This window comes from Hemitrygon akajei, chromosome 12, assembly GCF_048418815.1.
Source record: "Hemitrygon akajei chromosome 12, sHemAka1.3, whole genome shotgun sequence".
In the NCBI taxonomy this organism is placed as follows: Eukaryota; Metazoa; Chordata; class Chondrichthyes; order Myliobatiformes; family Dasyatidae; genus Hemitrygon; species Hemitrygon akajei.
In genome coordinates, this window is record NC_133135.1 from 87611929 (window position 1) to 87636403 (window position 24475).

General features: G+C 42.1%; 1 protein-coding gene across 1 annotated transcript in view; it reads right to left on the minus strand.

Moving 5' to 3' along the window:
* LOC140736638 (pappalysin-2-like) overlaps positions 1-24475 on the minus strand; it is a 115009-nt gene that overhangs the window by 84886 nt on the left and 5648 nt on the right. The window contains exon 4 of the mRNA XM_073062452.1: positions 734-866. Within this exon, the coding sequence (XP_072918553.1) occupies positions 734-866 (133 nt within the window). The remainder of the gene's footprint in view (positions 1-733; positions 867-24475) is intronic.

The following is a 24475-nucleotide window of genomic DNA, read 5'->3' on the forward strand; positions in this document are numbered from 1 at the left end:
ACCACATCAACTACACTGTCTTCATCAATATACTTTGTTATCTCTTTGAAAGATTCATTTGTTAATCACTCAAGATCTCTTGCTAACAAAACCATGCTATCTTTGATTCTTTCCTGCTATTCCAGCATAAATTAATCTAGTCCATCAGCACATTTTTCCATTAACTTCCATAATACTTACATTATACATACTACCCTTGAATTATTTGATTTATCACTAATTTCTTTTTGATTACAGATACCACATTCACTGTTTGCAAGTCATCTGTAGGCAGCGAAGATATGAAAAATCTCTCTTGGATCTCTGCAATCTCCTCTTCTGCCTCCCTTTCCAGCCTGGAATAGATCTCATCAGACCCTGGGTATTTATCTGTCCTTAGGCCCATGGAGACATCATATACCCCCTTTCTAATGGTATCTTGTTTCATCCCCACTGAATTCTCTCATATTAAGACATTACCATTAATGTTATGGCTGGTTCCTAATGGAAAGTCTGGGAGTGTGTGTGATGCAGGATGCTCTCTTTGGAGACTTGCTCCAGCACTTACTTCCAGAACACAGGAATAATTAACATTGGAAAAGTTGCATACCCTAGAAATCTGCCTCAAAATATTTGGCAAATTACTCAAGGTGAAGTGCTTCACATTTGCATTGGTTTAAATTCAGCATCTGTAAACCTGAAAGGCACAATTCCTGCAAGAATTATAGAAATGATTTGTGTATGGTTTCAGTACCTATTGCGTGGCCATCGGCACAAAGATACTCCATCAAATTTAGTTCTGGAGGAGGCAGGCAGTCTCCATGCACCACGTCGCATAAGTTAAAGTTGTCTGTCCATGTGCCATCTTTAGTGCAACGAACTGGACCCTAAAGAATTGTAAATAAAAGAATATTATGTCAATAATACTGGCTAGTACATTAACGTTAAGTGTCAACTTATGTCTTTCTCATTTTCTTTAGCACATATATCAAAGTGTTGTGTCACCCAGACAGAGCAACAATGCAATCCGGTGCACTCACTCCATAGGCAAACTTGCACATAGGGTCCATCATTAAAGAGTGCATGAGAAAGGATTCATGATTTAGAAATACAGTGGGCTGAGTAAAGGACTAACAAATGAGACAAGTCGATAGTGAAAATAAATTTAATATCCCCACGACAGACACTAAACTGATAAGCTCAACAAAAGATGGAGGAATGTACTCTTTACTTAATGTTCTAATTACAGGACACAACTGGGAAACGGCACCTAGAGTGCTGTGTATAGTACTGGTCTCCTTATTCAAGGAAGGATGTTAATGCACTAAAAGTTATTCAGAGGGGTTTCCAAAACCAACAGTTGAAATAGTAGATTAGTACAGATAGACCAGAATGTGGAATTAAGGAATGTTAGGGAACAAACAGTTCAGGCTTGATCCTGTTAAGGGCACAGCAGATTTGGGGGGGGGGGGGGGGTGGGGGGGAAGAATTACACCCAAGGTGTAAGAGCAACTCAGCTGGTCATACAGTATCTATGGAAGGGATGAGTGTCCTATGCTAGCTCCTAATTTGTACAAAGTTTGGAAAATTTTCTGGGACAAAATTGTGGAATTAACAAGGGAACAACAGGTATTTTGTAAGAGACAAAGTTTAATAGGAAGCTTTAAGTAAAGTGTCACTGATCTTAATATATTTAATTTTAAGCAACATCTCAATATACAACAAGTATAAGAGAGGCAAGAGTGGGCATTAAGCTGCCAGCAAATAATGCTGCAGAAGAAGAAACGGGAACAAAGAAATTTGGAACAAACTGAATAAGTACTTTGTGTCAGTCTTGATTGTGTTAAACACCAGCCAACTTGTTCCTGAGAGACAGGGGTAAAAGTGAGTGTTGTCATTATTACTGAGGAGAAGGTGCTTGGGAAGTTGAAAGGTCTGAAAGTGGATAGATCACCTGCATGGGATGGACTACAATCCAGGATTCTGAAAGAGGTAGCTGAAGAGATTGTGGAGACATTAGTAGTGATCCTTCAAGAATCACAAGATTCTGGAGGACTGGAAAATTGCAAATGTCACTCCACTCTTTAAGAAGGGAGGGAGGCAAAAGACAAGAAATTATAAACTAGTCAGCTTGACTTCAATGTTTGGTAAGATTTTACAGTCCATTACAATGAGCTTTCAGGGTACTTGTAGGCACATGATAAAACATGCCAGAGTCAACATGGTTTCATTAAGGGGAGACCTTGCCAAACAAATTTGTTGGAATTACTTAAAGAAGTAACAAGCATGAAAGACAAAGGAGAGTCAGTGGATATTGTTTACTTGGATTTTGAGAAGAATTTGACAACATGCCACACTTGAGGCTGTCAAACAAGAGAACAGCTCATGATATTACAGGAAAGATATTAGCCTGGATAGGAGATTGGCTGAATGGCATGAGGCAAAGAGTGGGAAGAAAAAGGCTTTTGTATGGTAGGGTGCCGGTGACTACTGGTGTTCTGCAGAGTTGGGTGTTGGGTCGCTGCTTCTCATGTTATATGCTAATAATCTGGATGATGGAATTAATGGTTTGAAGGTCAAATTTCTAATGATATGGGAAGGGGCAAGCAATGCTGATGAAGTAGGGACTCTGCAGAAAGACTTGAACTTATGAGAATGGGCAAAGATGTTACAGAATACAGCACAGGAGGTTCAGTCATGTATTTTGGGAGTAGGAATAAAGATATGACCTATTTTTACATGGGGAGAGAATACATAAATTGGAGGTACAAAGAGACTTGGGAGGCCTACTGCAGGATTCCCTATATGTTAACTTGCAGGTTGATTTGGTAGTAAGGAAGACGAATGCAATGCTAGCATTCAGCTCCATAAGACTAAAATATAAAAGCAAAGGTGTAATGCTGAGGCTTTATAAGACATTAGTCAGATTATATTTGGAAAGACAAGCCAATGATTGAGTACAAATGCAAACAAAGCAAAGACTTAAATTGTTCCACAGAGGCAAAATTCAAAAGGACAAAGGATGCAGGACTGAAGGTGTTGTATTTAAATGTGTGTAGCATTAGAAATAAGGTGGACAAACTCTTGGCACAGTTAGTGATTGCTCGGTATGACGTTGTGGGCATCACTGAGTCATGGCTAAAAGAAGGCCATTGTTGGGAGCTTAACATCAAAGGACATACTTCGTATCAGAAGGACAGGGAGGAAGGCATAGGCGCTGGTGTGGCTCTGTTGGGAAAAGATGGAATTACATCTTTAGAAAGAGGTGTCATAGGGTCAGAGAATGATTAAAGTTAAAAACTAGTCAGTTTAACTAGTCAGTTAAAAAATTGAAAAGGTAAAATAAAAACATTATGGGAATCATATATGTCTCCAAATAGTAGCCAAGATCTGGGGCTGAGATTCCAAAGGGAGCTGGAAAAAGCATGTAATAAGGGTAATGGCACAAGTGTAATGGGGGACTTCAATATGCAAGGGGATTAGGAAAACCAGGTTGGTGTTGGATTCCAAGAGAGAGAATTTGTCAAAAGCCTACGAGATGGCTTTTAGCGCAGCTTGTGCCTACTTGGGGAAAGGCTATTTTAGATTGGGTGTTGTGTAATAACCCAGATCTTATTAGGCAGCTTAACATAAGGAACCCTTAGGAAGCAGTGATCATAATATGATTGAATTCATACTGAAATTTGAGAGGGAGAATCACAAGTCACGTGTACCAACATTGCAATAGAATAAAGTGAATTACAGAGGCATGAGAGAGGAGCTTGCCCAGGTAGATTGGAGGAGGATACTGGCAGGGATGACGGCAGAGCAGAGATGGCTGAAGTTTCTGATAATACTTCACAAGCTGCAGGGTAGATATGTCCCACAGAGGAAGAAGTTCTCAAGTGGCAGGGGTAGGCAACAGTGGCTGACAAAGAAAGTTAAGGATTGCACAAAAGCCAAGGACAGGTCATATAAGGTGGCAAAAGTGAGTGGGAACTTGGATGATTGAGAAGCTTTTAAAATCCAACAAAAGGCAACTAAGAAAGTTATAAGAAAGGAAAAGATTAAATATGAGGGCAGATTAGCCAATAACATAAAGCAGGATCAGTTGTATAAAGAGTAAAAGGGAAGTGAGAGTTGATATTGGACCACTGGAAGATTATGCTGCTGAGGTAGTAATGGGGGACAAAGAAATAGCAGATGAACTTAATGAGTACTTTGCATCTGTCTTCACTGTATAAGACACTACCTGTATGCCAGAAGTCCACAAGTGTCAGGGAGCAGGAGTGAATGCTATTGCTATTACAAAGGAAAAAGTGCTAGGCAAACTCAAAGGTCTTAAAGTGGATAAGTCAACTGGACCAGATGGACTACATCCCAGAGTTCTGAGAGAGATTGCTGAAGAGATAATGGATGCATTGGTCACAATCTTTCAAGAATCATTTGATTCTGGCATGGCCCTGGAGGACTGGAAGATTGCAAACATCACTCCTTAAGAAGGGAGGATGACAAAAGAAAGGAAATTATTGGTCAGTTAGCCTAACCTCAGTGGTTGGGTAAGTTTCAGAGCCTATTATTAAGGATGTGGTTTTGAGGTGCTTGGAGACTAATGATAAAATAAGTCAAAGTCAGCATTGTTTCTGTGAAGGGAAATCTTGGCTGACTAATCTGTTAGAGTTCTTCGAGGAAGTAACAAGCAGGGTGGACAAAGGAGAAGCAGCGGATGTCAGTTACTTTGATTTTCAGAAGGCTTTTGATAAAGTGCCACACATGAGGCTGCTCAACAAGATAAAATCCTATGGCATTACAGGAGAGATACTGGCGTGGATAGTAGAATGACTCACAGGCAGGAGGCAGCGAGTGGGAATAAAAGGGGCCTTTTCTGGTTGACTGCCAGTGACTAGTGGTGTCCCTCAGGGTTCAGTATTGGGACTGCTACTTTTCACATTGTTTGTCAGTGATTTGGATAATGGAACTGATGGCTTTGTGACAAAGTTTGCAGATGATATTAAGATAGGTGGAGGTGTATGTAGTGCTGAGGAAGCAATGTGATTGCAGCAGGACTAAAGACAAATTGGAAGAATGGGCAAAAAAGTGGCAGATAGAATACAGAGTTGATAATGCATTTTGGTAAAAGGAACAATAGTGTGGACTATTATCTAAATCGGGAGAAGATTCAAACATCAGGGGTGCAGAGAGATTTAAGAGCCTTCATGAAAGACTCCCAGAAGGTTAACTTACAGGTTGAGTCTGTGGTAAAAGAGGTAAATGCAATGTTGGCATTTATTTCAAAAGGAATAGAATATAAAAGCAAGAAAATAATTCTCATCCTTTATAAGACACTCGTCAGGCCGCACTTAAAGAGTATTGTCAACAGTTTTGGGCCTCATATCTCAGAAAGGATGTTTTGTCATTGGAGAGTCCAAAGGAAGTTCATGAGGATGATTCCGGGAATGAAGGTTAAGATACATGGAGAGTTTGGTAGGTTTGGGCCCGTACTCAGTGGAGTTCAGAAGAATGCAGGGGGCGGGGGTGGTATCTCATTGAAATCTACCGAAGGTTGAAAGGACTAGATAGGGTGGATGTGGAGAGAATGGACAGAGTTGTTATCATACTAGGCCATGATGCATCTGGATAGAATGCTTTCTGTAGTGTATTGATAGAAATTGGTGACCGTCAAGGGGACATGCCGAATTTCTTTAACCTCCTGAGAATGTGGAAGTGCTGGTGAGCTTTCATGGCCATGGTAACTATGTGTTGGGACCAGGACAAGTTCAGGTTCACTCCTAGGAACTTAAACCTCTTGACCTCAGCACTATTGATGTAAACAGGATTATGCGCAGAACACCCTTCCTGAAGGCAATGACTAGCTCTTTTATTTTGCTGTCTTGAGACCATATTACTTGGCTCTCTCCTTTCTGTACTCTGACTCATCATTATTTGAGATGTGCTCTACTACAGTCGTCTTATCTGTAACTTGCAGATGAGTTAGAACAGAATCTGGGCAAGAGAATGGGATTGAGAAGGAAAAATAAATCAGCCATGATTGAATGGTGGAGCAGACTCAATGTAAATAGTCTTATTTTGCTCATAGATTTTAATTGAAGCTGAATATTTCCAGCTTTTTCTGTGTTTCATGCATCTCAGTTTGTTTTTGATTTTTCACTTACTTTAGGATGAAAGGTGGCCCTCAGTTCAATTACAATTCATTACAGTACATAAGCTCTGAAGATGAGCTGTAGAAATAATTCATATCTTTCTAGGACATTAATTTTCTTGAGGAGTAAAAACTCCATCAGATAAATGTCACTCAGAGTGGTGACTAACTAAAGAAGCCAAGGTTAGCCTGAAATTAAACGGTTCTCAAAAAGAGTGTCTACCTTGAAATATGGGCAGGTATTATAAATGAGCAAAAAATAACAGTGACAATAAAGAAGAAGAAAACAGTATGTGAATTAAACAGAAAGGAATATAAAGCAATTTCAAGAGTGTTGAATCACAGATTTTTTTTAAAAAAGAAGCAATCTCCTCAAATCATAAACCAGGAATAACTTGTATAAAACTAAATTCAAAGACTATGGACACACAAGATTTGAAATATTCATTCTACAACTATGATTTGAATTGTATTTGAATATCTCTGTCAATTATAATCAATGATTCTCAACATTGATCTCACTTTCTGTTCCAATAGAATACAAAAATAGTTCTGAGAATGCCAGCTAACTATGGTCACATTCAAACGGGAGGCACATGCTAATCATGCGTTTTGTAAACTACAATGCATAAAAGGAATAAATTGAGGGTTAAGAAGTTAATATGCTGTGCTTTTATTTTGACAGGAAGACACCTTGTATAAGTCTTGGAGCTGAAAAAGCAGACTGCCTGCAGCAGTGTCAGTGACATAACAGAATGCACACATTGTCTTGAATTGGATCCAACCAGAAGCCACATCCAATACAAACTCTTTCTGGTAATTAGTGTAGCAGATTTTAAGAATGCAATGTTCCCATTAAAGTGAAGGTCTTCGTTCTGCAGTGGAATATGTTCTGACTACTCAGTCTACTCAGGTGATAATTGAACTCTGCAGATAAACTTTTGTGGGAATAAAAAAATCCTTTCTGTGCTGTGCAGACCTGGTTAAAATGCAGACTGAAATGCCTGGCTACACAGCTCCTCACTCTTTCCAAGGTCACTTACAATGCCTTATAGTACAAAAGGATTCCTCACTGTGCAGATAAAGTTTCAAAATTACAAGGTAGCTGCACTTATTTTAGTCTTTCACATTCAATCAAAAGAACACAGCAGCAGGCTGGTTGCCCATCACATCTGATGATGACAGCAAAACCTCTGCAGGAGAGTTTTTAAAGTGGAAAAGCCGTCGCACTGAGACAGTTCCACTCTCTCAGCCTCGGAAGTCGGGGATCATTGTACAAGTAGTCGTCACAAACTGGGGCCTTCCTTGGTTGCAGTGGATAACCATGACTTCTGTGCCTTGTCACGCCCTTTGCTTTCCATGCAGCATTGAAGAACCGCCTTCTTGGTCGTTGGGTTTCACTGTTGATCTCATCTGCTAGTCCGCTGAAGCTGACTTCACATCTAGGACAGGCATGTCCTTACTTTACTGGGACATGAGGCCTGCCGGCTACCCTCAGCTGGTTTAGCCTGCCTGATGGTGTACCAGGATGTGGCCACTGTTACATGCAAACAGCTACTTGGAGCCACAGGTGGGAGCTGAATGTCGGGTAGGGACAGGTGAGTGGGCTGTCCCAGAATGGACACGACAAGCCCCTTCACCAGAGCAGCTATCCCTCCCTGAACACCCCAAACATGGCAGCGTACACTGATGAATTCCTCCGTCAATAACAGACACAGTTTTATAGTATTATAGTAAGCACTGATAGTGTTCTAATTTGCTTTGTATTTCATTTAAATACATAATTTGCTACACAGTTATATATATCAGATAGTTGCAACATCATATAGGTAAAGTCCTATCCTTTAACGGAACTTTCCTGACTCAGATTGCCGGTCTTGCAACATTTTTGACATATACTCACTAAATACACATTTCTAGGGCGCCTTATTCTTTACCAGATCCCCTCTTGAGTCAATTAACATCCTACAGGAGGCCAGTGGCAGGTCACAGAATGAGATGGGTGAGGGGAACGAGCAAGCCCGGATTAGAAGGCCCTCCCCCCACCATGACCATGACCATGATCAGGACAGACAGGACACAGCTGGAATAAGACATAATGTATTACAACAGCCTGCTGTTGGTGCCTTCCTCAACAGATAGCACACTGGTATGCTCAGTCTGCATATCACGAGGGCATGGTAGGGATGTGTGGCAGTGATGTACGGAAGAGTTCCTTTAGAAGTCCTCAGACTGCCCTTTGCTGGGAAAGGAACAATGATGCTCATTTGTTAATGTAATGCTAGCGGATCTTTCATGCCATTTCTAAGAAAAGCCTTAGTCTGGCTGTTAGGTTATAATGCATAGCTGTGAGCCTGGGGTGTGCTTTTATTGCTTTTCCAAGAAAGGCAAATCAGGTCACTGCAGTTACTTAGAAACTGGTGAGTAAACCAAATTTGGTTTGGATTCAAATGCCTGCTCTGTTCCAGCTGGTTATCAATGGCCAGCCTTCCTCATCATCTTTCTTGAAAGAATATTTTATATCTGCAGCTATACATGATGGACATAACAGAAATTGAAAGCATAATCAAGACAAGCTCAAAAATGTCCATACAACATTACTTCTATTATATTGTGGATTAAACTTTAGAGACACAAGAAATAGATGCATATTTCAGCCTCAAGTTCCCCTGAACCTGATCTGTCATCTCCCCTCAACCAACCCCTACCCCCATATATCTTGTTCTTACATAGATATATACAGTAGTCAAAATCAGAGACCCAAGGGAAAGGATTTCAAAGACTGGCAACCCTCACCGTACAGAAATTCTCAATGGCTGATCTCCAGACGTGATGCTGTGCCACCTGGCTCCAGTCAGGGGGAAACAGCTTGTTGACATCTACCTGGTCAATGCAACCCAGAGTCTTGTGATTCCCTCCAAACTCTACTGTTGGCCTTGGCTAATTTTACTCATTCCCTTCATGGGACAGCCCTCTGTCCCATGAATCACTGTAGTTAACTTACTCTACACAAATCCCTGGCGCAAGTAAATTAAGTACAGAAGGCAAAACTGCATTAAGTACTTCAAAGGTGGAATCACTAAACCTCTGAACCACCTCTCAGCAAAACTTCCTTACTTTTGTACTGCAAACCTTTGCGATACACACCAACAGAATATTTCTGTTCCTCAACATACATAGAACATTTACCTTCTGAGCATAATGAAGCAACTCACCAAGATCCCAATGCATTCATTTACCACTTTTCATCTTTAAAAATGTATTTTGATTTTCTTCTATAATCCAACATTGCACATTTTCTCACATCTTAGCCCTTCTCCACTTCTTTAACCTGACTATGTACATTTCAGTCAGTATAAAAAGTTTACATTCCAGCTTAATTCCATACCATTTGAAAAATGTGCATAACTTATCCTTTCGTTGAAGTGGTTGATATAAATCGTGAAAGCCCGACACCAATATTGAAGCATGTTCTATACTACTAATTATACTACTAATTATAACTCACTATCTTGAAAATGATTCTTCTCCAGCCCTTGACCTTTCCCACCCACCAGGCTTCACCTATAACCTTTCAGCTCGACTCCTTCCCTTCCCCACACCTTTTTATTCTGGTATCTCCCCCTTCCTTCTCAGTACTTAAGAAGGGTCTCACCCCAAAACATTGACTGTTTATTCTTTTCCATAGCTGTTGCCTGAGACTGTTGAGTTCTCCAACATGACGTGTGTGTTGCTTTGGATTTCCAGCAGCTGCAGACTCTCTTATGTTTTTGAAAAAGGTCCATTTACTCACACTCTCTGCTTTCAATTAATACTCTATCCATCCCAATAATCCAACTGTTAACATTTTTCTCATTGTATCTTATTATGGTCTTTTGAAAATCACATTACATCAGCTGAACCTATTGTGCAATACAGAGCCAAGTAATGTTTATGTGACTACCTGTTTTGTGATTTCTTGTCCAGGAACTTTTCTTGCTAACACCTACATCCCTAACAGAAAACTTAGCTCTCCACATTCCTGTGCCAATACTTCCCACACTAATGACCTGCTGAACTTGATCAGATCTAAATCTTAGCAGTGAAACCTTTGGCATTAATGACAATGCTAGCATTCTGTCAGGTAGTTGAACTGCCAAAATTAACCAGTGATGGTAATTTCCATATTTCCCCCAACACACATGCAAATTGCCAAGTCAGGAAACTGCTGCCAGCTTTTTCCCATTGGGAGGTGAATGCCATTCTGTACTCAAGAAGTAGAGTATTGGTACAGGAACTTGAGTAAAGTGCTCTGTACTTGTGTCTCATTCTCACAAAATGTAGTAGGTTCCTTTCTAGATTGGTCCTTTCCCTGTAATCTTGATGAATAACAATGGCAACAAGGGCTTCAGGTAAAGTGGTACTTTATTTATTAAGGTTTGGATTTAATTTTTATTTTTTTTAATTCAATGATGGATCATTCATTTAACATTTAACATACATCAGTAGAGCACAGTATGGGCCCTTTGGCCCACAATGTTGACCCTTTCTAAGAATCTCTTAAATGTCCAAGGTACAAGGTATTAAGGAATTCAATGTTTAGTGCTTCCTTCCATGTCTGCCTTTTAATTCATTCAGTTTCTTCTGGTTTTGGATGTACAGGAAGTTTCAATGATTTGATAGGCTTACCTGTTAAATGATACTTCTCCCACCCTTTTTAGGGAGTAGGGGGAGGGGTGAGGATTTGTTTTGACTCTCCCTCCAGAAGATCACATTATGGTGGAAGAGCTCTTAAACTGTGCAAAGCCCAACATTAATATTTTTCCCATGTATTTCCAGAAGTTCTTGAAAGCCTGCACAAAGTCAAGTTTGTCCTTTTCTTCAGAGTGCAGTTAGTTTTATTCCTGCTGCAAATTCTGCCCCATCAGTTGCATAGCTTTCAGAACCACGAGTTGCATAAAGGCCACCAGACTGTGAGGAGAAACAATCCATTTCAAAGATGAAGCAGCTTTGGTTCAGTTTTTGACAAAGTAGCTTACTTGACACCAAATCATAAAGAACATGAATCCATTCATGTCCTGACGAAGGGTCTCGACCCGAAACATCAACAGTGCTTCTTCCTATAGATGCTGCCTGGTTTGCTGCGTTCCACTAGCATTTTGTGTGTGTTGCTTTTATGTAATCAGTACACTTTGTTCCTCTTCAATGTTTTCCAACAAAGTATTTTTAACTCAAAAAGTAACTGTCAAAGTCACAGGAAGACACATATACACAGAAAGCCTCTAAAAACTGACAGCAATTTTCAGATACAATCCATTTAACTTTGACTATGTATTGTGAATTGTTTCTGTAAGGTGCAGCATTATCCTCTTTATTATGTTTGTTCCTAATAAAGACAAACTTGGCATGGGTTTATGTTAGAACATTTTATTACTGAACTGCTGCTCCATACTGAGCCAGTGTCATCCACTGGCCATCGTATGGTGACTAGAGGTGTTCCTCAAGGGTCAGTATTGGGTCTGGTACTTTTCACACTGTCAATGATTTAGATAGTGGAAAGGTTTCTGGCAAATTTTGCAGATAATACAAAGATAGGCTGAGGGGTAGGTAGTGCTGAGGAAGCAATGCAATTACTGCAGGACTCAGAAGGGGCAAAAAAGCAGCAGATGAAATACAGTGTTGCAAAATGTATGGTAATGCATTTTGGTGAAACGAAAAATACTGTGGACTATTTTCTAAATGGGGAGAAGGTTCAAAGAGCAGAGGTGCAGAGGGACTTGGAAGTCCTCATGCAAGACTCCCAGGTTAATTTACAAACTCAGTCGATGGTAAAGAAGGCAAATGCAATGTTGGCATTTATTTCAAAGGGAATAGAATATAAAAGCAAGGAGATAATGCTGAAGGCATTTGGAGTATTGTCAACAGTTTTGGGCCCCATATCTCAGAAAGGATGTGTTGTCATTGGAGGTTCACAAGGATTATTCTGGGAATGAAGGGGTTAACATATGAGGACCGTTTAGCAGCTTTGGGCCTGTGCTCACTGGAATTTAGAAGAATGTGGGGGCATTTCATTGAAACCTACCAAATGTTGAAAGGACAAGATAAGATGGATGTGGAGAAGATGTTTCCTATGATGGGGTTATCCAGAACTAGAGGGCACAGTCTCAAAATTGAGAGGTAACCCTTTAAAACAGAAGTAAGAAGGAGATTTTTTAGCCAGAGAGTAATGAATCTGTGGAATGCTCTACCAGAGACTGCAGTGGAGGCCAAATCCATGTGTTTATTTAAGGTGGAAGTTGATAGTTTTCTGATTGGTCATGTCATCAAAGGATACGGCGAGAAGGCAGGTGTATGGGGTTGAGTGGGATCCGGGATTAGCCATGATGGAATGGTGGAGCAGACTTGATGAATTGAATGGCCTAATTCGGCTACGTCTTATGGTATCTATCAGTTTCAGGTAAACCGCTTGCATTGCCCACTGGGAACTGAAGTTCTTTGTTATCCACACATAATAACATATCTTCCCCCTTTAAAGAAAAACAAACACAATACAATAATACTTCCTCATAAACCAGTGGGAATGATAATCCTTTCCGACAAAGGCTTCTACATTCTGTAGCCGGTGTCTTTTCTTTTTTTTTGAATTTTCAACTTCAACTGTAATGAGCAACTTACACCTTTCAATCAGGCTCTGAGGTGGTTTAAGGATTCTTTCTGGTCTGCTATTTGTTTCCACATGTGTATTTCTTGCAATGGCTGTAATAATATTTGTCTTTCTGAGAACTCTGATCAACATGTTCATTTTTTACGTCTGCTGGTCCTTTTGGTGTACTGACGGGTGACACGTCACAGACATGGCTTGAAGCTCGTGGTTGTACATTCACACAGTTCCTTCTCACTCCATCTGGGTCTGTTAGGTGTGCAAAGCTACTTCCTCTTGCATAGACCATGTGGCAGAATCATGATCTCAGATATGCATTTGATCTCCAGACTTCAGGACTGGTAGGCATTTTTGCGGTCTTGTGATACCGCTTCTGCTTTTCTTACCCTTTCGCTGTAAACAATTTGACCTTGTGTGCTCCTTTAGCTGTCAACAGGTTTTCGTGCACTGGAAGGTTAATGCATATACATTGATCCATCAGCATTTGGGCCATTGAAAGGCCATTCTGCATTGGCACCTTCACTAATGAAGTTGTCATTAGACTTTTGTGGAAATCCTCTTGTCCATCGTGCTCTCTTCATGAGGCCCTTCACTACCTCGACCGAACTCCCTGCTAGGACATTAGATTTTGGGTGATATGGGTTTGAAGTCATATGTCAAAACCCCCCAATCATTGCCAAAGGATTCACGTTCGCAGTTCAAAAATTGTGGACCCTTGTCTGATACTAGCAACATGCACAAAATGCTGGAGGTACTCAGCAGGCCAGGCAGCATCTAGGAAAAGAGTACAGTCGACAGCCAAAACATTTTGTGTGTGTTGCGTGTTGCTCAGATTCCCAGCATCTGCAGATTTTCTCTTATTTGTGACTGTCTGATACTATTTCACATGGAACTCCATGCCTCGCAAACATAGTTTTCAGGAAGATGGTGACTGGTTTGCTGGATGCTGATTGCAGTGTTGTAACTCTGCGTAATCATAAGAGTAGTCTGTTACAACAATATGACTCTTCCCGTTACAATCAGACAAATCTACTCCAACTTTGAGGTTTGGTTTGACTGGTCCAGGGTGTGGTGTAAGCAGTTTTGCTTGCTGATTTGGTCTGTTGGTAAGGCATATTTCACATGAAGCTGACGTCTTGGCCAGCCAATCTCACGAGCTCTATACCCCTCATATCTTTTCTGGAGCATTTCCTTGCGTAGCGACACTGGAATCACAAATCTCTGAATATCATATCTTTCACTACTGAGAGTTCAGCTTTGCATGCCCAGTAATCCCGAATACACATTAGACAGTCATTCTCAGCAATTTGCCATCCTTTTCGTACTGTATCTTTGAGTACTTTCATTGTTTCATCTGTTCCTGCTGCCTTCTGTTGTTCTCATGGCCAGTACTGGAAGGAAGGCAGCAATCATGTCAACATAGAACCTGCATTCATCTCCTGGTCACTCTTCTCTTTCTTGTCAGCTGCTCGAGACAGTGCATCAGCAGCAATCATATATTTTCCTGGAGTGTAGATCATCTTCACATCATATTTCTGCAGCCTTATCAACATGTACTGTATCCTCATGGGACAGTCAAACAGGGGTTTGGACATAATTGAGACCAGTGGTTCACGGTCTGTCTCCACTGCAAAATCTTGTCCATAGATGTACTGATGGAACCTTTCGCATGCATATGTGTTGGTGAGAAACTCTTTCTCTATCTGTGCATAGTTGGCCTCTGCACTTGTTAAAGCCTTAAACACATATGCCATGTGTCATCATGCTACTACAGTAGTACTGCTCCAAGGCCACACCGGGACACATTGGCCAAGATCCTAGTACACCTTTCTGGATCATAAAACTTTAGCATGGGCTCTTCAGTTATGGCTCTTTTCTGGAAACACTCTTCTTGCCCATGAGACCAAATCCACTCATTTCTCTACTCAAGGAGTATCCTAAGTAGTGCGGACACAATTGACAGACGAGGGGTGAACTTAGTCAGGTAAGTCACCAGCTCCAAGAAATGTCTCCTCTTTGTTTGAGGCCTCTCCACATTTTCAATGGCTGACATTTTCTTTGGTCACGCTTCACTCCCTCTTCAGATATAACATTTCCTATGAAGATTAGTGTCACAACAGCTAACTCATGTTTCTCCTTACTTAATTTCAAATTGACATTTCGTGTCACGTCCAGCAGTTGTCTCAGTAGGGCATCATGTTCATCATTGGTGGACCCCCGGACAATGATGTCATCCATCATGGTCTCAAAACCAGCTACGCCCTCAAAGATCATGTGGATGGTTTTATCAGAGACTTCATGTGCAGACGGAATCCCATATAGTAGCCAAAGAAAGCGATATCTTCCCCGTGGTGTGTTATAAGTATATAGTCTCAAACTTGCCTCATCAAACTTCATCTGCCAAAACCCAGATATCACATCGAGCATGCTAAACCACTTGGCAACTGCAAACCAGGGCATGATCTACTCCCAAGTTGGCAATTTAAAATGCTCTCTCTTGATGGCTTTATTGCGATCCCTTGGGTCTATAAATATCTGCAATGCTCCATTTTTCTTTTGCACAATAACCAGTAAGCTCACCCAATCTGTTGGTTCTTAAATTTTCTGTATGACATTCATCCATTCCATGCATGCTAGTTTGTGTTTAAGTTTGTCTCTAAGTGTAAATGGACCTTTCCTGCATGCATGGACAACAGGAGCTACTGTCTCATCTACATGGATTTTTGCGTACACCAGGTAAGCACCCAAGCCCCTCAAAGACATCTGCGTACTCTTCCATGAGTGCTGGGTGATCATCTTTGGTCTGTGAAGCCACTACAGAAACTTTTTTCACCAGTTTGAGCTTTTCATGTGCACTCAGACCTAACATTGGCTGTACTCTCTTTTCTACAGTCTCCAGGCTGTGCCTTTAGGTACGGCCCCTTGTGCTTGAAGGTCACTATACAGGCCCTTTTACTGGAACATTCTCACCAGTATAGCCTGTAACTTTTAACTTCCCTGGGTAAATCTTGCTGTTTTCTGTGAGAGTTTCATAATCATGGATAACGGATTTGGGAAGCAACTTGTGCCCTACTCCTGTTTCAACAATATGCACTGTTGTACCAGCTCTGTCAGCTCCTTAGCTTGTGGCCGGATGGTCTTTGCAGCCCCACCCAAATTCAGAGCCATTTCCAGTGTCAAATCTTATCACTCAGCAGCCTTTCTCTGAGCTTTTTATCTGGAATTCTGCAAACTACTCTGTCTCCAACTAGTGAGTTTCTCAAATCTCCAAATTAGCTTGGCTAAGCATTGGTCGAAGCTAACATCTTGTTTCTGGCCAGAGGGAAAAAACTTCTCTCAAACTTGATGTTTTTCTTGGGACAAAATACTCCTCAAATTTTATCATCAGTGTCCAACGTAAAATCTGTCTTGTCAGTTTGAAAGCTGTTATAAACCTCCAAAGCAGCTTCACCAATTACATGCAGAAAAATAGATGTTTTCAATTTTTCACTGGTCCCTCCCACTCTGCTAGCAGCTAAATAGATATTGAATCGCTGTTTGAAGCGTTTCCAGTTATCAGTTACATTGCCGTTAAACCATATAAATGCAAGAGGACTTAGCTTATTCAAGACTGGAACTCTCAATCTCTCACCGGAATCTCTCTTGGTGAATTCGGTCACTGCACAACATGATCTCTCGTCTCACTGGCCAGCTTCTCTCCTGCTGCTAACGCCTTTCGTACTCACACAGTCTCTTTCTCCGTCTCACAGGGTATTCATTTACTCCCTGTGTTTAGACCACATACCGACTTTTGACACCATTTTACGTTTGTTCTTCATAAAGACAAACTTGGCATGGGTTTACATGAGAACATTTTATTACGAACTGATGTTCCACTGAGTTAGCCACTCACCATTGTAGCTTCCAGTTCCAGGTGAACCGCTCACATTGCCCACTGGGAACTGAAGTTCTTTATTATGTACACATAATAACACACTCTTCACATCACTGAAGTTTAACTAACTGCAGTGTGCCATGCTAAACACAGCAAACAAATAGAATGGTGCTGAAAAACATTTATAATAACGATGCATGTTCCTACATTACGTCTGATGTAATGGAAAGCATCCCAGGGCCCTTGCCAGAAGTGATTAACAAACCTTGTCAGAACCACAAGAATCAATGCTAGAATACTTACTGTTCATTACAAAGCAGATGGTATGATTGGAATGTTTGTAAGTGACATGACAATCAGTGGAGCTGTTGATAGTGAGGTCACAGGTTAACATGCATGAGTCAGTAGGATGCAGAGCAACATCAGAAAGAATTTAATGCTGATAGACATAAGATGATGCACTTCAGGAAGAGGAGGACAAGCACAGTGAATCATTGGACTCCCGGAAGAACTGAGAAACAGTGATCTTGGAGTAAAGTCCCAGAATCCATGAATATGTTTCACTTTAAGAGAACGAAAACTTACATTATGAAAGTTAGGGCGCTGGGAAGTATTTAAGAACCGAGGGACTCAGGTGTATATGTACCAGAATCTCTGAAGATGGCAGTAAAGCTAAATATAATCATCAGAATCAGGTTTATTATCACCGGCACATGACATGAAATTTGTTAACTTAGTAGCAGCAGTTCAATGCAATATATAATATAGAAGAAAAATAAATAATAAATAAATAGACAAGTAAATCTTATTCAGTATACTTTATACAGGATACTTATATTGAATAGATTAAAAACGTGCAAAAAACAGAAATACCATATATTTTTTAAAAAAGAGGTAATGTCCATTTAGGAGTCAGACGGCCTTTCTGAGACACTTCTCCTTGAAGATATCCTGGGTACTTTGTAGGCTAACACCCAAGATGGAGCTGACTAAATTTACAACACTCTTCAGCTTCTTTTGGTCCTGTGCAGTAGCCCTTAGATACCAGACAGTGATGCAGCTTGTCAAAATGCTCTCCACGGTACAACTATAGACGTTTTTTAGTGTATTTGTTGACAAGCCAAATTGCTTCAAACTCTTAAAGTATAGTCGCTGTCTTGGCTTATTTATAACTACATCAATATGTTGGGACCAGGTTAGATCCTCAGCAATCTTGACACCCAGGAACTTGAAACTGCTTACTCTCTCCACTTCTGATCCCTCTATGAGGATTGGCATGTCTTCCTTAGTCTTATCCTTCCAGAAGTCCACAATTAGCTCTTTCGGCTTACTGACATTGAGTGCCAAGTTGTTGCTGTGGCACCACTCCACTAATTGGCATATTTCACTCCTGTATGCCCTCTCGTCACCACCTGAGATTCTACCAACAGTGGTTGCATGTATCATCAGCAAATTTATAGATGGTATTTGAGCTATACCTAGCCACACAGTCATGTGTATACAGAGAGTAGAGCAGTGGGCTAAGCACACACCCCTGAGGTGCGCCAGTGTTGATCGTCAGCAAAGAGGAGATGTTACCACCAATCTGCACAGATTGTGGTCTTCCAGTTAGAAAGTCAAGGATCTTATTGCAGAGAGGTATAGAGGCCCAGGTTCTGCAACTTCTCAATCAGGATTGTGAGAATGATGTTATTAAATGCCAATCTATAGTTGATGAACAGCATCCTGACATAGGTGTTTGTGTTGTCCACATGGTCTAAAGCTTCTTGAAGAGCCATTGATGTTGCATCTGCCGTCGACCTATTGTGGCGATAGGCAAATTGCAATGGGTCCCAGGTCCTTGCTGAGGCAAGGACTTGTTCAGTCTAGTTATGAACGACCTCTCAAAGCATTTCAGCATTAAGGCAGTTCACATTATTCTTCTTAGGCACTGGTATAATTGCTCTCTTTTTGAAGCATATGGGAACTTCCGCCAGTAGCAGTGAGAGGTTGAAAATGTCCTTGAATACTCCCGCCAGTTGGTTGGCACAGGTATTCAGAGCCTTACCAAGTACTTCATCGGGACCTTCCGTCTTGCGAGAGTTTACTCTCTTTAAAGACAGTCTAACATCGGCCTCTGAGACAGGGTCATCAGGTGCAGCAGGGATCTTTAGAGCAGTAGGTGTATTCTTCCTTTCAAAGTGGGCATAGGCGGCGTTGAGTTCATCTGGTAGTGAAGCATTGCTGCCATTCACGCTATTGGATTTTCCTTTGAAAGAAGTAATGTCTTGCAAGCCCTGACAGAGTTGTTGTGCATCTGATGTCACCTCCAACCTCGTTCGAAATTGTCTCTTTGCCCTTGAAATAGCACTCCACAGATCATACCTGGTTTTCTGGTACAGGCCTGGATCGCCAGACTTGAATGCCACAGATCTAGCCTTCAGCAGACGACATTCCTTCTGGTTCATCCACGGTTTTTGGTTTGGGAATATACAGTAAAGTTGGTAAAAACTGCAGTATACTCATCCAGGTTTTGAAGATGAATCCTGAATACAGTGCGGTCCACCGATTCAAAGCAGTCCTGTACTCAGCACCTATACTCAGGGAGCAGAAGTACAACCAGGTGATCAGACTTCCCGAAGTGAGGGCTTGAAATAGCACAGTAGGCATTTTAGGCACAGTAGGTGGTGTAGCAATGGTCCAGTGTGTTGTTTCCTCTGGTATTGAAAGTGATCTGTTGATGGTAATAGCTTAGTGATTTTTTAACCAGACTGGCCTGGTTAAAATCTCCCAAAACAATGGTGAAGGTGTTGGGAAGCGCTGTTTTATGCATGTTGATCCCATTGCTCAGATCATCTAAAGCCTGATTGATGATCTGACTAAAGCCTGAGGCGGAATGTATACTGCTACCAAAATTACCTTGGAGAACTCCAGTGTTAGGTAAAAAGGACGGCACTTAACTGCTAGATATTCCAGGTCTGGTGAGCAGAATTGGGACAGCACTGATATATTTGCACACCAAGAAGAGTTGATCATGAGGCACACCCCTCCACCACTGCTTTTGGGAGTCTCAGTAGATCTATCCTGATGGTGTATAGTAAACACGCTGATCTGAATCGCTGCATGCGGTATGGAAGGGGTTAACCAGGATTCTGTGGAACAAAGGACGCACGCAGTGCTAATATCCTTCTGATTTGGCTCCCTAGCTCTGAGATCATCGATTTTATTCACCAGAGACTGCACGTTTGCCAGCAAGACAGTCAGTATTGGGAGTTTAAGACCCTGTTTCCTTAAACGCATTTGTAACCCCGATCTACGGCCACGTTGCTTCTGTGGGCACCTTCGTCCATAGTCAGAGTTGTTTCTGTCAGTTTTAAGCAGAGATAGTTTATTTAAATGTATTAAGACATCTTTGTTGACTGTATTGACCTGGGAAGCAGTTGTGTTTTTTAGCTGTATCAGGCTGAAACAAGAATATTTAACCGTATCCATTCAGAGTACTGCTGCTACTCACGTCGCCCCTAGGAAGTGATAATCAGTCATGAAGGCAGTATATGGGAAACTCACTTTCTTTAGCCAAGACATAGAATCTAATGGCAGGGAAGTTATGGCATAACTTCATAAAACATTGGTTATCCATCCGCAAATGGAGTATTGTGTGCAGGTCTGGTCAATACTTTGGAGGGACAATACAATTGCACTGGAATACAGGAGAAAAAATTCTTAAGTATCTTGCCTAAGATAGAGTACTTCGATTGTGAGGGTAGACTGAATAGAGTGGAAGTTTGTTTTTCTTGGAATGAAAGAAATTGTGAGCATAAATGTATCCAAAACATGCAGAACACAGATAGAGTAGATAGTAGGATTTTTTCCCTATAGAGAGAGATCTAGAACTATTGGGTATATTTATGGGTAAAGGTAAAGTAGTGGAGATGTGAGGAAAACTTTTTTTTCCACTGAGAGGGTTGACTGAAATATGGGACACTCTGCCCGAGAGGGTAATGGAGACATGTGTTTCAAAGTTCAAAGTAAATTTATTATCAAAGTACATATATGTCACCACATACAACACTGAGATTCATTTTCCTGTGGGCATATACAGTAAATCCAAGGAACACAATAGAATCCATGAACTACTGTAAACAATAGAATGGACAAACAACCAGTGTGCAAGAGAACAAATTTTGCAAATAAAAAATAATAAATAAATAAGGAATAAATATTGAAAACATGAGATGAGAAGTCCTTAAAAGTAAGCCTGTAGGCTTTGGGAACAGTTCAGTGATGGGGTGAATGAACTTAACCTCTCTGGTTCAGTGTAATAGGCCTTGATGCAATCAATCCTTATACTCTCCACCTCACATCTATAGAAGTTTGTTAAAGTTTTAGATGTCATGCTGAATCTTTGCAAACGCCTAAGGAAGTAGAGATGCTGCTGTGCTTTCTTCCTAATTGCACTAATGGGGTAGGCCTAGGACAGGTCCTCTGAAATGATAACACCAAGGAATTTAAAGTTACTGACCCTCTCCACTTCTGATCACCCTGATGAGGACTGGCTCATGGACCTCTGTTTTCCTGCTCCTGTAGTCAATAATCAGTTTAACAGAAAATTTAAATTTAGATAGGCATTTGGTAAATCAAAGAGCCTGTAGCACTACTTTTCTCTATGCTGTGCCAAGTGCAGAGTTGCAGATTCAGATACATTTACCACAGGTGGGACATGTATATGTGGTAGTGGTGGCAGTGATGGCAACCATGGCTGTATTTCTCCTGGCTCTCTTCTGCTGTCTTCGGGTTGTTCTTTCCATCTCCAGAATACGAATCCCGTCCCTACTGATCTTGCACTTCCTTAAAGCATTCTTCATCTGATCCTTATAGCGCTTCTTCGGCCCACCAGCTGAGCGTCGACCATGATGTAGCTGGCTGTATAACACTTTGCGGGGTAGTCGACATGGGGGCATCCTTATCACATGCCCCAGCCACTGCAGCTGACTCTGGGTGATCATAGCCTCAATACTTCTGCAGTTGGTTTTTGCAAGTATTTCAGAGTGAGGGACCTGCTCACGCCAGGTAATCCCCAGGATGCGCTGAAGGCAGTTTATGTGGAAGCACTCCAAGGACTTGATGTGACGGCTGTAGGTTACCCAAGCTTCACAGCCATAAAGGAGGGTGGTGACACAGACTGCTTGGTATACAGCGACCTTTGTGGAGGGACGAAGGCTCCGTTTTCTGAAAGACTCTACGTCGAAGTCTCCCAAAGACAGCTGATGCCTGTTTAATGCGGCTCTGGATGTCATTATCAATGCCACTATCCTCAGAGAGAATGCTCCCCAGATATTTGAAAGATGGCATTATTGACAGCTTTTCATCACCAACAGTGAAGGCAGGTAGAGTGGGTGGGACACTGGTACTCCATTGGCAAACCACTTCTGTTTTGGTGGTATTGACAGTCAGCCCCATCCTGTGTACGCTCTCACCGCCACAACAAGGACAGTCTGAAGATCCTCCAGAGTATGGGCCAAAAGAGCACAGTCGTCTGCATACTGCAGCTCCAGGACTCACTCTCTGCGGAGTTTGGTGGTTGCGTGGAGCCTCCTGATATCAAAAAGGTTGCCATCTAATCTGACGTCCACTGCCACACCGCTGCTGTCTTCGATCTCGTTGTGGAGAAGTTGGGTCTCTCTCTCTCACACACACACACACACACACACACACACACACACACACACACACACACACACACACACACACACACACACACACACACACACACACACACACACACACACACACACACACACACACACACACACACACACACACGCCTCCAGCCTCCAGCCTCCAGCCTCCAGCCTCCAGCCTCCAGCCTCCAGCCTCCAGCAAACTGGCAGGTTTGCAAACATTGAGTCTTCAACTTCCCCAACAGACTTAGAGACCTGCAGACCCAGGCTTCAGTCACCAAAGAACAAAATGACAAAAGAAGAGTGAAGCATGCCCACCACTCCCCCTTCAAAATGGGGGAAACTCTCCACAGGTACCCAAGATCCAACTTATCTTGAAAGCCCTAGATAGAGAAGACGCAGGGAGGATGTGTCTGATAGTAGGAGAGACAGAGCAGAGGGCACAGCCTCAGAATAGAAAGACACTCTCTAGAACAGAGATGAGGAGAAATTACTTTAGCCAGAGAGTGGTGAATCTGTGGAATTCATTGCCACAGATGGCTATGGAGGCCAAGTCAATGGGTTTTTGATTACTCAGGGCATCAAAGGTTACAGGTAGAAGGCAGGAGAATGGGGTTGAAAGGAATAAAAGTCAACCATGATGGAATGGTGAAGCAGACTCGATGAGCCATATGGCCTAATTCTGCTCCTATGTCTTATGGTAGTGGTCACCAACCCATCGATCGCGATCGACTGGTCGATCTTTGAGACCTTCCCAGTAGATCCCGAGAAAAATAAAAATAAATACACAGATACCATTGAGAGATTGTTTCCGGGTTGCGGGGTTTTAGTTCCATTCTTTCTGCCCAGTGCGCATGTGTGTAGCTCCCCCGCCACGCACTACACAGTGTACTTCAGTGGTTCCCAACTACCGGGCCGCGAGGAAACGATATCAGTCAGCTGCACCTTTCCTCATTCCCTGTCACTTCCACTGTTGAACTTGAACACACACGAGGTCATTACGCACGCGCGGTCATTACCCACACAAGGTCATCGGTCACCTATATGCAGTGATACCCTAGCGCCAGAGATCACTGGTTGCCCTCGGGTAACCGGTCGCCTCACGCGGCCGGCGAGAAGTGCCGTTTGTACTGGCCCGGAGCACGGACAGATGAGCACTGCCTCTAAACCTGTTCACCACACCGAATGTTTGTGGGGAACCCGGTGCTAAAATATTCGCAGATGACCTAATTCGGGCTCAGGGTTTCATAAGTAGCAGAGCAGCTACCTCGCTGCGATCTACTGAAAGTCATCCCTCCAGCCAAACTTTTGTCAGCCGATATATCCTACCTACCTACGTGGGGGAGGGAGGTGTGCCCTGTCGCACTCCTCCTTGCTCTCTCCGGACTGCAACCGCCGTGGCCCCGGCAAGGGGACCTCCGGCCCTGACCTTGTCCTCTCACTCCACCCACGACCAGCCGCACCTGGCCAAGGCACCTGGAGGCTGTCAAATGAGGCAATGAAGCCCTCAAAACTGCTTTGGTACCCTGAGTCCAAGTACCCTGCACAAACCCGTTGAGTTTTTTGAGCGGAAAAAATGTGAGCAAGCGGGACAGAAGTGCTGATAGCCATGTAAACTAAATTGCAGAATAGACTGGATATAAGGAACCTCCTTCGAGTATCGCTATATTCCGGTCATGTTTAACACCCTCCCCCACTCCCCCGTTGGCCGGCCCGCAAGAATATTGTCAATATTAAACTGGTCCGCGGTGCAAAAAAGGGTGGTGACCCCTGGTGTACATACATTATTTCTATTTCTAGGTTGCGGGGTTTTACTTCTGTTCTTTTCTGCGTGTGACTAACCGATCTAGCAGGTCGATCTTGCCTTTCACTAAGGCCGAGGTAGGGGATCTTGGGCATAAAAAGGTTGGTGACCGCTATCTTATGGTCTTAATCACTGTTGATGACATAGGTGTCAATCATTCTGTTTGCTTATAATGTTTCCATAACCTACTAAACAATGGTGACACATTTGCCAATAAATTGAAGGGCAACATTTTTGAAGCATCCTGCTGCATTTCCTGCAAACACTTAATTAGGTTCCCCATAAAAATGACCAAAGCCAGTTCAAAATAGTATTAAGCCATTTATGCCAAGAAACAAGTGAATGGCACTTCACTGTGCGGATATTAGTGAAGGAAATG